Source organism: Orcinus orca, chromosome 16 (assembly GCF_937001465.1).
Source record: "Orcinus orca chromosome 16, mOrcOrc1.1, whole genome shotgun sequence".
In the NCBI taxonomy this organism is placed as follows: domain Eukaryota; kingdom Metazoa; phylum Chordata; class Mammalia; order Artiodactyla; family Delphinidae; genus Orcinus; species Orcinus orca.
Window position 1 is genome coordinate 5,586,795 of NC_064574.1, and position 14,679 is coordinate 5,601,473.

General features: G+C 45.0%; 1 protein-coding gene across 3 annotated transcripts in view; it reads right to left on the reverse strand.

Annotated features, from left to right (window-relative positions):
- RAB22A (RAB22A, member RAS oncogene family) overlaps nucleotides 1-14,679 on the reverse strand; it is a 52,860-nt gene that overhangs the window by 20,035 nt on the left and 18,146 nt on the right. For 2 of the 3 annotated variants that reach the window (XM_049698801.1, XM_033410273.2), the window contains exon 3: nucleotides 1,278-1,359. In XM_049698801.1, the coding sequence (XP_049554758.1) occupies nucleotides 1,278-1,359 (82 nt within the window). Of the gene's footprint in view, nucleotides 1-1,277; nucleotides 1,360-13,278; nucleotides 13,360-14,679 lie in introns of all 3 variants that reach the window. The other variant, XM_033410274.2, reaches the window with a different exon arrangement.

Consider the following 14,679-nt stretch of genomic DNA (forward strand, 5'->3'; position numbering starts at 1 on the left):
ATGGGAGGGGGTAACCGAAACTTGGGATTCAGTGAAAGGGCACATATATTACTTGTACGAAGAGCCACGAGTTCGTGGCTAATAGGCTAGATGCCAGGGCTGTGGCAATGGATATATTCAGGAACACTGTGTGGCAAGCAACCCTTCTGAAGGACAGCAGAGTGACGGTTAGCAAAAGCCTATCCCCACTGGAGACGCACAGCCCAAACAACATAGGAGCAGCGGGGACCGGAGACTTAGCAGATGCATCTAAGATGAGGAAATGGACACAAGGTGTGATATCCAGCATTAAAAAAACAGAAGAAACCAAACAGAGCAAACTTTAGACATTAAATCTGTACAAAATGTATGCTGTCTACGTCTAGGACAACAGTAATGGTTTGTTGGGTTTTCCTCCACGTGTCTGTGATGATTCTTGTCAGGTTTTATACCATTTGCGGTATCTATGACGTCTCAGATAAGACTGTGAGGACAGACTATGTCTCCTGATTACTTCTTCTATAAGAGCTTAAGGTAGCACTGTGTATCCATCACATGTTCTTGTTTTGATAATACTGTTTGAAAACAAAAGTAAACAGCAGCTGAATAATGGGGTAGCTGCCAGACACACCTCAACAGGGAAATGAAACTCCGGGCCCAGAGGGAAAATGAGGTGGCAGCAGCGTCTGGTCCCCTCCCCGCCTTCCCACCCCGTCCGATTTGGGCGGGCTTTGCCAAATGCCATTCTGCACGGTGATGCCGCGCTCCCGGCCCCAGCTCTGGTCCAGGCCCTTCCTGAGGCAGACGACCACCCTGGACAACTTCATCATCAGGCGTTTATTAAGCACCTATCGCACGGCACTGTGTTAGCTCATCCATTTCACTTAAATCTCAAACTTTATATGCTGTAAAGTTCCCTCCTTAGCTTTTAAAAGGCGACTATAAATGAGATGTGCTTAACTCTCCCTTTCTACCATTAATTCTTTTATATCTTTGCTAGAGGATGGAGCCCAAATTACACACAATACTCTGAGCAGGGTTTTATCAGACCTGTTACTCAGCATTTAATTGAAGACACTAAAAAGTATAAAAATGTCCTCAGTGCCCATATCACTTTCTCCATCGGTGGACTCTGTGGTTCTAATTGAAAAGAAAAACGCTGGCCCACGCAAATGGAAAGACGTGTCTCCAGCGCAGAGAAGCGAGGTGAGCGACGTGAAATGACAGGAACTGGCGGTTTTGTTGGAGCTTTAATTTGGGCCTCAGAAAAACACATAGCGAATTAAAGAGTGACTTACTCGTTCTTGTCCAGCTGTATCCCAGATTAGGAATTTATGCAGCTCATTCTGGTACTGGACGGTCTTGGTCATAAAAGATGCCCTGTAAAGAGAGACCTAAATGATCAGAACACAATTATTTAGAGCGCGTCGCCAGCCCCAGCGGGAACCACCACCTAGACTTCACGTTCAAACTCCCGCTCCACGCTACATGCTAATCGGGGTCCTCTCTGGAGTATTTACGAGCTGCTCAGATGCTGGCTGCATATTCTGTGTCAAAATAAAGTGTCAGGCATATCTGCCCAACACAAAGGAAGGGTTCTTTGGCTTGTGGCTGCCTGAGCTCCATATCAAAAGAACCAAGAGATAATTTGATAATCCAGATATTAGCCTCCCTTGTAATATACAGAAGCTGTTCTTTAAAAAGATGGCACCATGGGAAAACTTTTGTAAAAAAAACTGTGTCCAGGAAATCAGTGTGCTTATAAGCATTAGGCCATTTAGGTCTGTCCTCACCCATTCCTAAACCACATGACCACATACAGAGCTAGTGTAACACTAGAGTTAATAAAACTAAGATGCCAAACAAGAAGCAGGAAGACAGCTGGTACCTCTGTGTTTCAGCAACAAAGCAGTCCCTGGGTGGTCCTGATGGGCCACATCAGGCCTCAGGGGCCGCCCCAGCCCTCCATGGGGAAAGGAATGCTGATGTGCTCTCTGTGAGGTGCCACTCTGCCCAGAGGCCTGTGAAGGCAGGGGCTGGGGGTGTCTCATGCTTTCTGGAGAATCTGTGAGGGGCTGTGGTGGCCCAGAACACACGCCTGGACCCTCTAGGGGCTCCTGGCTAAAGGTTCAGAAGTCCTGCCCTGGGCCTGTGCTCGGCTCCAATGCTACCCTCTCCTCCCCATCTCACCCAGGAAGCTCCCTCCTGGGAAGCCCTTTCTCTCCCAGTCTCCTCAGTGCATCCGAGTCTGGCTCAAGAACCCAGAGATGATTATGTCTTCCTTCCCACTGAATAAGCCTTCTGGGGCCGAGGGTCAAGTTGTACTCTTGGAGTCATAGCCTAATCATCCTAATCAGACAACCAACTCGATGGCTAGACATTTTCAAATGTGCTGGATCTGAAATATCCTTGAGATTCAAGTTACAGATACATAATTTTCAAGAAAGTTCAAGCTGAAATCGATAGAATGACTTTCTGAAGTATTACTGAGCTTAGATAAGTATCAGAATCCTAGGTTTAAAAACTTAAACTCTGATACAATGAATTCCTAGTAATATTTATATAAATTTATGGTTTAGCAAGCAGCCACCAAAGCAGTGACTGTGATGAGGAAGGGGGAGTGAGCCGGGAAGCAAGATCACATTTATTGGGCCGCGGCTACTTGGTATCTCCTTAAGGGACGTTTACCCCCTGCTGTCCTTAGTAAAGTGCTTTAGGCACAGAAGGTGCTCAATAAATGCTTATCATGTCAAGAACTTCTGGCAACTCAGCATGATTAAATCAAGATATGCACCATGATTTCTCACTTTAGGAAAGATCTAAGCATTCAAAAAGCCTTATTTATTGTGAAGATTAAATGATATGATGTATGTGAAAGCGCTTTGCAAATTGTAAAGTATTATCCCTATACAAAATATTATTACTATTGTTATTATTGTTATTTAAAGGCAGCTGCAGGAAATGTTTTAGTTTAGACTCTGCAATTAGTCCTAAGAGCATGCAACTCAACTCTCCATCAATTATGGCTGTGGTGTTAGCTGTAAGAGTGACAACAGACACCTGTTAACAGAGCCACTGCATCCAACACATCCAACAAGAGAAGAACAAGAGAAGAACAAGAGAGAAATATGCTTTAAGTAGAGAAAAAGCTGAGAAAGATATATACAACAATTAAAAGGAAATGTTTCATTATCAAATCTGAATTCACTGAAATCCAACCAACCTGCCAACCGTTTCCCTTGTAATGAAAGCACAGATTCATTACTCAGACAGGAGGAGAAAAGACAAAATGGCAGCTGCAATGTAATGCAGGGATCTAAAAGGATTAACCGTAACTTCCTGTCTGCGACCCACGGCCATCCTTCCACCTCTCCCCCATGGTCGCTCTCAAGACAACTCCTTCCCGTCTGCACTGAGGTCCTGTCGTGTCCAAAGCTCTCTCCTTAGGTCTCCTTGGATCTACACATCTGTTGGCCTCTTGTCCTTTTATCGCCAGCATCACTCGCCATACTGTGCCAGTTCTTTAGGAATCTTGCCTGTCCTTCTGTCTCAACTACCTGGAAAAGCCTCTCTCCCTGATTCCTCTGCAGAGAGGTGGGGTGGCTGCCTTGCTGGAAGAAAGTCACAGAGCTGTGAGGACCGGTGTGAAGACTGTCCTACTTCAGCTGAACCCACCCAGGCCTCTCATTCCACATAGCAACGATCCCACACTCCTACGACTTTTTTCCAGCTCCCAACCACTGCCCGAGACCCCTCTTTCCTGGGCAACAGCTTGTTTCGGCCTTCTCAGAGAAGACAGAGGTTATAAGCCCAAAGTTTCCCCACATGTTCCCCCATCAACCATCCCAACTTGAGAATAAACACATTTCCATTCACACCAGCTATGATTTCCACTTTTCTGCCTCTGCTGAGTCAGAGATGTCTTGTCTTTGATTCACCCATCATCACTGCTCTCATCATGATCCCAGCACACCCTGCCTGGGCCACTGCAGTCATCGAACTGGTCTCCTCCTCCCAGACTCAAATCCTCCCAATTGCTCTGTTTCTACCTTCATGATGACTGTTCCTTTTCCTTGAATGCTTTCCTCCCTGGCCAAATGCTCCTCAGGTTTTAGGTCTTAGCTCAGCTGCCAACAATCACAAAAATCTGTGTGGTCCACCCAAGCCAGGCAGCTTTGCACCCCAACTTCACCCTGCAACACACACATCATCCCATTTGTCTTCAGGGCATCTGCTACAAGGTCTGTATGATATCTGCCTGGCTTATTTATTTATCTATTTTTAAATTTACCTGTTCAGTGCCTAACTCACCCATGAGAAATGTAAGCGCCACGAAGGTAGGGACCTTGTTGTACGTCTTTCCCTGTAATAGGCGTATCTTCCTCATCTCCCTCCTTGCTATCCTGGAATTCTGACAAAGCATTTACCATGTGCCATAAGCCACTTCGCCTTCCATGACGCCCACAGCTCCAGGGAGTCTCGGCCAAGCACTCCCCAAAGCATAAAGTGAGAAGTGCTTCTGGAGCACAGAGAGCTGAGATCAGAGGAGCCTTGGGGGCTCTTGAGCCAGGGGGGTGGCCTCTGGGGGTGGGGGTGGGTGCCACCAGCAGGGCTGACCACGCCCAGGGAAGTCCTCACGACCTGCTGCTGCTTGGCCGCCAGCTCTCACCTCCAGGCCAGCCAACAGGCACCGGGAGACAGCCAGGCGTCTTGAGCAGTGACCGACTCCCGTGTCCCTCCGTCACCCAGACTTCCAGAGCCATGCTAAGGAAGAGGCTGTGGCACTCACGGCTGAAGCAGGAGTGCCTCCCCAACCGCCGGGTCTCAGCTCAGGTGGCTGTGGCGTGACCACCACGCCTCCCTGTCCTCTCCTCCCCGAGCCCCGTGACGCCTCTTTACTGCAACAGGTATCTCTGTTGATCTTTGAGAACCTGAGATCTTGGCCTCTCACACCTGTAAGGACATTTCCTCCCCTACACAGTGACAACACCCTGACTCGGGCCAAACACAGCAGGGGGTGATGCCCACTGTCTCTCCCGGGTGGTCCCTGCGTGCTGGCTGGCCCTGGGCAGGAGGCCTCCCGCACGGCTCACCAGAGTGAATCCTGTCCCACAGCTTTAGGCTTTCATCCTTGGGGGACTGCGCTTTTCTAAATCTGACCGCCTTCAGCTCAGCTCCACAATCTAGACACTTCATTCCCATCTCACACATGATGCGGTGAAGACGGGGCTTATTTCCACTCCACTCCCACAACAGTCCCCAATTCCAAGTTCTCAATCAGAACATGGTGTCTGCCTTCCACGGAACAGACACTGGTCTGCAACTCTTCTTTGTCCTTTGTTACTTCCATCCACTCTGAGAGAACTGTCTGGTTCTTCATTTTACATTTAATCTGCATTTGAACCTCAACCCCTGAAATAAATTCATAAATTGGACCCTACTCTTCGAGCGGGACCACTACAATTTCTCCCTCCCACCATGACTCCACCTCCAGGATCACTCCTTTAACGTTCAAGTTAAGTGATGCGGACGGTATGATAACTTCAGTAGCTTGCTTTTTGAAAAGCAGGCGATGGCTTCCTGCATCCAAACGATACGTTCTTATTTTCCAGCCTGCCATTTACTTGTCTGATAACCTTATTCTTCACTGCTAAACCATCTCTCCTCACTCTGCCTACGCAGATCTTATTACCTTTTAAATCTAAGATCCCTACTAGCATTATTTCCTAAAGCTAGAATGCCTTTCATATACCTCTCCATTTTTCATGACATTCTAAAAATATGACTTTCATGGGCACCAAGTAGTCATGATCTTTGGTAGGAGCACGTGTTCCCAATGAAAGTACCTGCTACAAGGTGTTTTAAAAATGCCTTTCCCCTAACTGCAGTAGGCTTGTTCGGCTCTCTCAGAACACAGGTGTGCTCTGCATCACACTCCAGTACCTCCAAGCCCTTTCCTTGGAATGACACTGCCATCCCCATAATGGTCTGTGGTGCCTTGTAAGGAAGGCTTTGAGTGTCGAGAACCTCAGCTCCTCATGTAGGTTCCACAGTCACATGCATCTTTAAACTCTACCATCTCTCAGAGATCTAAGGTCTGACGTGCCATTTCGTACCACTCTGCACAGGGCTGTTGTCTAGGCAGCCCTGCCCACCTGAACCAGAGCGGTGGGTGCACACGAGACGGCTAGGCCACAGGTTCACGATCACCCTAAGCAAGTTCTCTAGTACTTTCTACATTTTTGTCATTCTAAAACCTTTTGCAAAAATATTTAAAATCAAGGAAAACATTACTTTAAACCTAAAGACAATTAGACTTAATAACAAAGAGTGTAGCCTAAGTTTCCTAAGTTTGTCAAGAATAACTTACACAACGGAAAAACTTTTCACAACATAAACAATAAAATCAACAACAACAGGGATGCAGCTAGCTGCCCTGAGTGGCCATGATGGTCAGGTGCTCTTCTCGTCCTTCACGTGTGTGACCCCATTTAGTCCTTGCTGTTAGCCTCTGGGTTGGGTTCGATTCGTCAGCACCATTTTGCAGACAAGGCATGGAAGGGCGGAGCAAGTGAGTGGCACAGCTGGGAACCTCACCAGGCGGCCGGGCCCTGAGCCTGGCCTGGGAACCGCAGCACCGCAGGGCCGTCGTGCACTGGGTGGTCGACTCCCTCAAACACATGCCTTCTTCTGTCCGGCAGGAAGTCTGGGCAGGCAGGAAGGCTGCAACCCCACCCCTGCCCCCAGGAGGCTCACAGGGAGAGGACTGGTCAGATGACAAATAATTATAAGGCAGATACTCAACGAGATACTGAAGGATGGACAGAGAGTTGCGGGAGCACAGAGGTAAAGCCACATCTGAGTTCCCAGGAGAAGGGTGACTCCAGGTGCGGGAGGATGGATAACACCCCTCAAGAGGATGTCCACACCCCAACCCTAGAACCTGTGAATAAGTTACTTTCCATGGCAAAAGGGGCCTTACAGACGCGATTAGGTTAAGAATCTTGCAATGGGGTGAGGATGCTGGATTATCAGATGGGCCCAATGTAATCACAAGGGTCCTTAGAAGGAGACGAGGAGAAGCTGGAGGCAGAGAAGGTTATGTAAGATGCAAGTGGAGACCAAGATAATGTGCCCTGAAGATGGGTGAAAGGCATCTTCCGGGGCGCTGCTCCCTTCCCCTGTGTTGTGAGGCGCTCTCCTGCACGGGAGCTTGTTTTCCAGAGGGTGCTGGGCTCGAAGTGGCCAAGGCCCCACCCCACTGGCCTGGTTTCCCAGGGTCCTCACGTAGGGGAGGAGAGCCATGCCCTGCTTCCTTTCCCATCCTTCTGGATTTGTTACTATTTTGCGTTCTTAACACCTGCTAATAAAGACTGTCTACACTAAAAAAAAAAGAAAGCACCCGGGAGAGCAGCGGTGCCAGGTATGGGAGGCTGGAAGAAAGGCAGCCCCGAGAAGCTGCAAAAGGCAAGGAAGCCAATTCCCTCCTCAGAGCCTCTGGGGGAGGGAACCAGCTCTGCCAATACCCTGACTTTAAGCCAGTGCAACTTATTTCAGACTTCTGACTTCCAGAACTATAAGACAATAAACTTGCGCTCTTGCAAGTGACATTTGCTATATTTTGTTACAGCAGCAATAGGAAACTAATACACTAGGGAGGACTTCATGAGAAGAGCTGAAGTTGGAGCTGAACCCCGCTGAACCCTCCTTCAGGAGAGAGTTTGCCCAGCAGAGGCCCAGCAACAGGACCTAAGGTGGGGGGATCACATTCTATAAAGAGAAACAGCAGGAACAAAAGCACAGAATGGTGAATGTGCAAGACGAATCCAAGTGGTTCTGCAGAGTGAGCCTGGGTGGGGTGGGGTGGCCAGCACATTCAGGTAACCACAGAAAAGGCTCCAGGCAAGGCGCGGACAGACAGGTGGTGAAGGTCAATGAGACGCTGCATCTTCAAACCAATGAGTGTCTGCTCTGCGTGAGGCCCTGTTTCCTGTATGTCAGCATCTCCCGAAGGCCAGGGCCTCACTGTCACCATTTCTGCCATATCCATGTTCCATCTGTTTTACTTACTACTGAATATTGTAAAAAATCATTCTATTTTTTTAACTTAAACTTCTCTGAGCAATAATATTGGTAAAATTAAAATCCAGCAGGATTCATGGACTAGTTTATTTTTTCTAACAGACCATAAAATACTTAACAATATAAATTTAAAACGACCACCTGTGCACCATGTGAAGTCATTTGGAGGATGGTGTTTGGGGAAAGACGGCTGAAAGTGGGAGGAGCCCCTGAGGGGGGAGGAAGGCATAGTGTTATCAGACCTGTTGGAAAGCTGAATTCTGGAAGCGACAGGCCTTTGGGGTCCTTCTGCCAGATACCAAGCCCTTAATAACCCATGGATGAGTGAGATGGACGTCTATTTTTAAGGACCTTACAGGGCAGAAGTGGAAATGGATTTCTAGGCAAAACCTGGGGAATACTAAGCACCGTGAGAGCTTGGACCAGATGGAGGGAACAGGACACAAAAGGGAAACAGGGAAGGAAACGAGCTAGGAGGCCCTGAAACAATCGTGGAGAAAGATGGCAACTATGTGTGTGATGAGCTATTTCAGTCATTTCCAAATTGTTACTATATCATTAATTTTTGGAATAGGTAATGCACTGGTACGCTTCATGACCCAGAATGTTCAGAACAGGTATACTGGCCTGAAATGTCTCCCTCGCACCCCTCTCTCCCAGCCATTCAATTCCTCTCCCTGGAAACTATCTCGTCCGTTTCTTAGGTTTCCTTTCAGATATACCTGCGGTTTATACAAGCATATGTGCATACAGTTTCCCCTGCATCCTCTTTTATTTATTAACCCAGATGGTAGAATATAGTACGTCTCTTCGATTTTTTTCACTCTACACTACACCTAGGAGGTCATCCAATGTAAGTATATAAAGTTTTCTCAAGCTGGCCTTTTCCCCTTCATCATATTATATCAAGTGATTACACTATAAACAATAGAATCAGCCCCCTGCTAATCCACAACGCTGCAAGGACTAGCCTTGTGTAGTTACTAACCTTGTTGTTTGGAACTTCCGTGAGTTTATCTGAAGGATAAAGCCCTAGAACTAGAATTTCTGGGCAAGGATCTGAGACAACAGCATTCTCACTAGGAGTGCAGGCTTTTCGGCCAGACTACCCAGCTCTGTTTATTAGTTTTGCCACCAACTGGGCAAGTCAATTAACCTTTCTTTGCCTCAGTTCTCTCATCTGAAAACTAGGAATACCTTCAGTACCTATAACACAGGGCTTTAAAGCGTTTTATATATATAAATATATATGTACATTTTACCGAAGTATAACTAACGAATAAAATGAAGCATATGGTTTGACATTTCATATTCTCTTGTAACTACTGCCCCAAACAAGATAAAGAACATTTCTATAACCCCCGAAGTTTCCTTAGTTAAGGAAAGTTTGCCCATTTCTAGTTAAGTCTTGTACCTACCCCAGACAAAACCTTTTGACTCCTACTTCATAGATGAGTTTTGACTGTCCTTGGATTTCATAGAAAGTATATACTCTTGTGTCTGGCATCTTTCATTTAATGATGTTTTTGAAAGGAATCTATATTATTTGACAGCTAATTCTTCTTTTATTACTGTATGGTATTCCACTGTATGAATATATCAGACTTTGCCCATGATTATGTCAAGGGATATTTGGGTTGTTTCAAGCTTTTGGCTATTATGAATAAGGCATTTTTTTTTACAAGTCTTTCTCTAAACATATATTTTAATTTCTCTTGGGTGAATACCTAAGGGTAGAAGTGCTGAGTCATAAGTTAGATATACGTTTAACTTAATACGAAAATAGAGCACAGTCCTCCGAAGCAGTCACACTATTTCCTACTCCCCTCAGAATTGTATCCCGTTCTAGCTGCTCCACATTCTCACCAGCATTTTGGCTGTTATGCTTTAATGTCAGCCATGCCTTATGACAAGGCAAGGATGTCCACTCTCACCACTTGTATTCGACACTGTATTGGAGGATTGAGTCAATAATATAAGGAAAAAAAAGCACCAAGGCTGTAAAAACAGTAAAACTGTCACAGAGACCATATTTATAGACCTCAATATAGTGTATGTAGAAATGCACAATGTCCTGTGGAGTCTATAAAATATGTGAATGCTAGAAATAAGAAAATTGACATTCAATGTAATTATTTCCATGACTGGTTTTAAGTTTCTCATTTTGGCATTTGTTTGTTGCTTCTCTGCTCCTCCTTTTCTGTCTTCTTTTGGATAAACCACACTTTTTTCTGTATTCTATTTTTTCTCTTGTATTGACTTTTCAGCGATACCCCTTTGTGTGTGCCTATTTTTTCCAATGTTTCTCTAGAGTTTACAATATGAATCTTTAAATTTCAGTCTATTTCCACATAATATGGTGCTACTTCATGAACAATGGAAGATATACAACAATCTAATTTCATGTATTCCTCTCCCACCCATTGTGCTCGTTGCCTTATATTTAGCTTCTTCAAATGTTATAAACACAGTAATACAATTGTTATTTTTGTTTTAAAAGCCAACAGTCTTCTTAGAATTTCATTTAGTATCTTTCATGATATGGGTCTGCTGTAGGCAAATTCTCTTAGCTTTTGCCTGCAAATATCTTTAATTTACCTTCACTTTTGAAGAAAATTTTTGCTAGATATAGAATTCATGCTTGGCAGGTCCCTGCCCCACCTTTACTTACTGTGTTGAAGATGCCATGTCATTATCTTCTGACCTCCAGTGTTTGTTTAGAAGTCGGTGACAATTCTTATCACTGTTCTTCAGTATATAATGTGTTTTTTAATGCCCTTCTGATTGCTTTTAAGATCAACTCTTTTGTATTTATTCTGATTGGCGTTTGGAGATATTCTTGGATTTGTGTATTGATCACTTTCATCAGTTTTGGAAAGTTCTTGTCCTTTATGTCTTGAATTATATTTTTGTGCCATTCTTTTTCTCCTTTCTTTCTGGGATGCCAGTGATGTGTATGTGAGCGTGGCATAATAAGAAATATATATTTGGTCTTTGTTCCCAGGCTCTGACACAGGGCTCTTAAATCTCTTGGAATATCCTGAGTGAGTGTCTTTTGTTCAGATGAGGTAAATCCTGGCAGGTCTCTAGATAGCTCCAGATTGTGGGGTGGGAGGGCGGGTTGCCAGAAAGACCAGATCTTGATAAGGGGGTTGGAACTTTCGGCCCTACCCTCCATCCTCTGGGGAGGGAGGAGGAGCTGGAGACTGAGTTAATCTCAATGGCCAATGATTTAGTCAGTCATGCCTACCAATCGAGCCTCCATAAAAAGTCCTTAACAAAGGGGTTTGAAGAGTTTCTGGATTGGTGGCATCCCCCCAACTCCACAGGACAGAAGCTCCTGTGCTTGGGACGCTTCCAGCACTACAGACCTCTCTGTCTCACTCTTCATTTGTATACTTTATAATAAACCAGTAAATGTAAGTAAAGTATGTTCCCGAGTTCTGTGAGCTATTCTAGCAAATTATCAAACCTCAAAGGGGTGGAGGGGTATGTGTGTGTGTGTGTGTGAGTCTCAACTTTGTAGCCACGTCAGACAGAAGTGTGGGTGCCCTGGGCACGTGACACTGGACTGGCACCAGGAGAGCCAGCAGTCTCGTGGGACTGAGGTGTGAACCTGTGGAGTCTGACACAACTCTGGGGAGGTAGTGGCAGAAACGAACTGGACTGAAGGATGTCCAGTGGTTGTCTGGAGAGTTGGAGAGTTGATTGTTGGTGTGGAAAAAAACCACACATTTGGTGGAAGAGGTGTCATGAGTAAAAAGTTACAGTGAAACTGCCTTGATATTGTCCTACAGATTCCAGACGTCCTTTTGTTGTTGTTGTTAACTCTTTTCTTCCTCTTGTGGTTCAGTCTACTGACCTGACTTTAAATACAACTTTTATTAGATCAGCTGAATGGCTGACCAGCCACAGCAGAGGAAGGATCGGCAAACATGATCAGGATTTTGAGTTCTCTTGGCCTTCCAGCTCCCTGCCTGGATCCCTGTGCCCTGGCTGCTGTCACCCTACGTCCAGTGAAGGCGGGGACTCCCTCAGAGATGTTTCTCTGGGCTCACCAGCTGCCTCAAGTCTCCGCAGTTGACAGCCTGAGGGCCCCGTCTACGGCAGCTTCTCCCTGTCCCTGTCTCTGCAGGGAAGGAGGGCAGCCATGGATCACTTCTCTCTTGTGAGTGGCTTGTCACTTTCTGAAGTTTGGTTCATTTAGGTTACTTTGTGAGCTGAGATGTCTAATGGGCTTTTAAAAATTTATCTTGCTGGTTTTCTTTATTTTTGGATGAGAATTTTGTGACTTTTTATATCTGGATGGTAAGCACACAGGGTTGTTTTAAGGATTAAGTTACCGTATTTGAAGTATAAAGTATGAGCAACATTATCACTACAGCTTGGAGCTTGGAGTGGTTGTATCAATTCACACTCAGTGGTGGACGCACTGACAAGGAGGATGAGGTCTTTGGGACGAAAGGTGGAGACAGGAGTTCAGGGGCAGATATGTGATGTCCCAGGCGTGTCTGCAGTGACACAGCAGTCATCTGCAGTCGCTGGAGAAAGGTGGCTCTCAAGGCTGTGAGGGTGAATGAAATCACCTGGGCCAAGACCCAGGGCCATGGCAGAAATCTTCCCTGCTTCCACATTTTAGGGGTGGACACCAAGGCCAAGAAACAGAAAAAGGAGGACTATCCCAAGAGGTAGGAAGGAGGAGAATCAGAACTGTATCCCCGGGACTTCCCTGGTGGAGTGGTGGTTAAGAATCCGCCTGCCAATGCAGGGGACATAGGTTTGAACCCTGGTCCAGGAAGATCCCACGTACCATGGAGCAACTAAGCCCATGCGCCACAACTACCGAGCCTGAGCCCTACAGCCCGCGAGCCACAACTACTGAGCCCGTGTGCCTCAACTACTGAAGCCCGCGCGCCTAGAGCCTGTGCTCCACAACAAGAGAAGCCACTGCAATGAGAAACCAGCACACTGCAATGAAGAGTAGCCCCCACTTGCCACAACTAGAGAAAGCCCGTGCATAGCAACGAAGACCCAATGCAGCCAAAATAAATAAACAAACAAACAAATAAATAAACTGAACCCTGGCCTCACAACCTTTGCACTTTCTTAAAAAAAAAAAAAAAAGAACTGTATCCCAGGTAACAAGAGGCTTTGCAGAAAAAAATAAAGAATGCTAGGTACTTCTAGAGAGGAGAAATACAATAAAATGGATTATACTTGGCCATTCACGAGCTGATGTTAAACTCTGCAACAGTGGATTCAGTGGACTAATAGGGCAGATGTCGATAAGAGGAGGATCTAAAATGAATCAGAGATTGGTAAATAGAGATGATGACTGTATACAACTGTAAAAGTCTTATAATTAAAGAACAATCTTTTTTTTTTTACTGAGCACATAACTAAGGGCTAGGCACTAGGGATACATCTGTAGTCACTCTGGGTAAGGTTCCTTTTCTCATAGAACTATGGAGTGGTGGGGTCAGACAGTAAGTAAATAAATAGATAAATGATAATAGATTTTAATATTTACTATGAAAATAACAAAACGTTATGTGGTAATAGCGATTAGAGTGGTTATTTCAGCAAGGAAAAGAGCACTAAAAGAAACAAACCAACCAGATATTCCAGAACTGTAGGAAAATAATAACTGAAATAAAGAATAAAGATAGGTTTAAAATTAGATTAGAATTAGTTGAAAAATTTTAAAAGATTAAAAACTGGATTAAGGGCTAGGAGAAAATACCTAGTTTAAGGCGTGGAGGAAAAAAATAATGGAAAGTGTAGAAAAGAGTGTAAAAGCCACACACACAAATTCTAAACTATATGTAATAGTAGTCTGAGAATGTGAAGAGAGAAAATGGAGCAAAAGCCATATTGAAGAGATAATGGTTGAGAATTTTCCAACTTGAAAGACATCAAACCACAGGTTCAAGAAATACTATGAACCCAAGCAGGATAAATACAACAAAAGTCTCACCTAAGCACATCAAAGTAAAACTGGTGAAACCTTAAGATGAAAAGGACATCTCAAAGGCACTCAGAAGAAAAAATGACGCATTAATATTCGGAGAGCAACAAGACTGACACCTGACTTCAATAAAAACAGATGAAGTTGTAAGAAAATGGGATACATATTTTCAAAGACCTAAGACAATAACTGAAAACCAAGAATTCTATATCCAATGAAAATAGACTTTAAAAAATGATTGTGATGTGCCAAAATAGCTTAAATTAAAAACAACTGTTGAAGATGTGGAACAAATGGACCTGTCATGTATTGCTGGTAGGAATGGAAAAGTGCATGCAACCACTTTGGAAAACAGCAAGTTCTTATAAACATGCCTTAAAACCTATTGTGGCAGCCAGCATCTAAGACGGCCCTAAGGATCCTCACTCCTGGTATTTATGTCCTCGTGTAGTCCCCTCCCACAGTGAATGGAGCTGACCCGTGTAACCAAGAGGTTATTACTGAAATGAAGGTGAGGTCACAAAGACACTGTGGCTTCCATCCTGGGCTCCCATGTTGTGAGGACACTCAAGCAACCCTATGGAGAGGTCAGCATGGCAAGAGCCAGAATCGCCCAGCTAAGTTGCTCCTGAATTCCTGACCTACAAAAA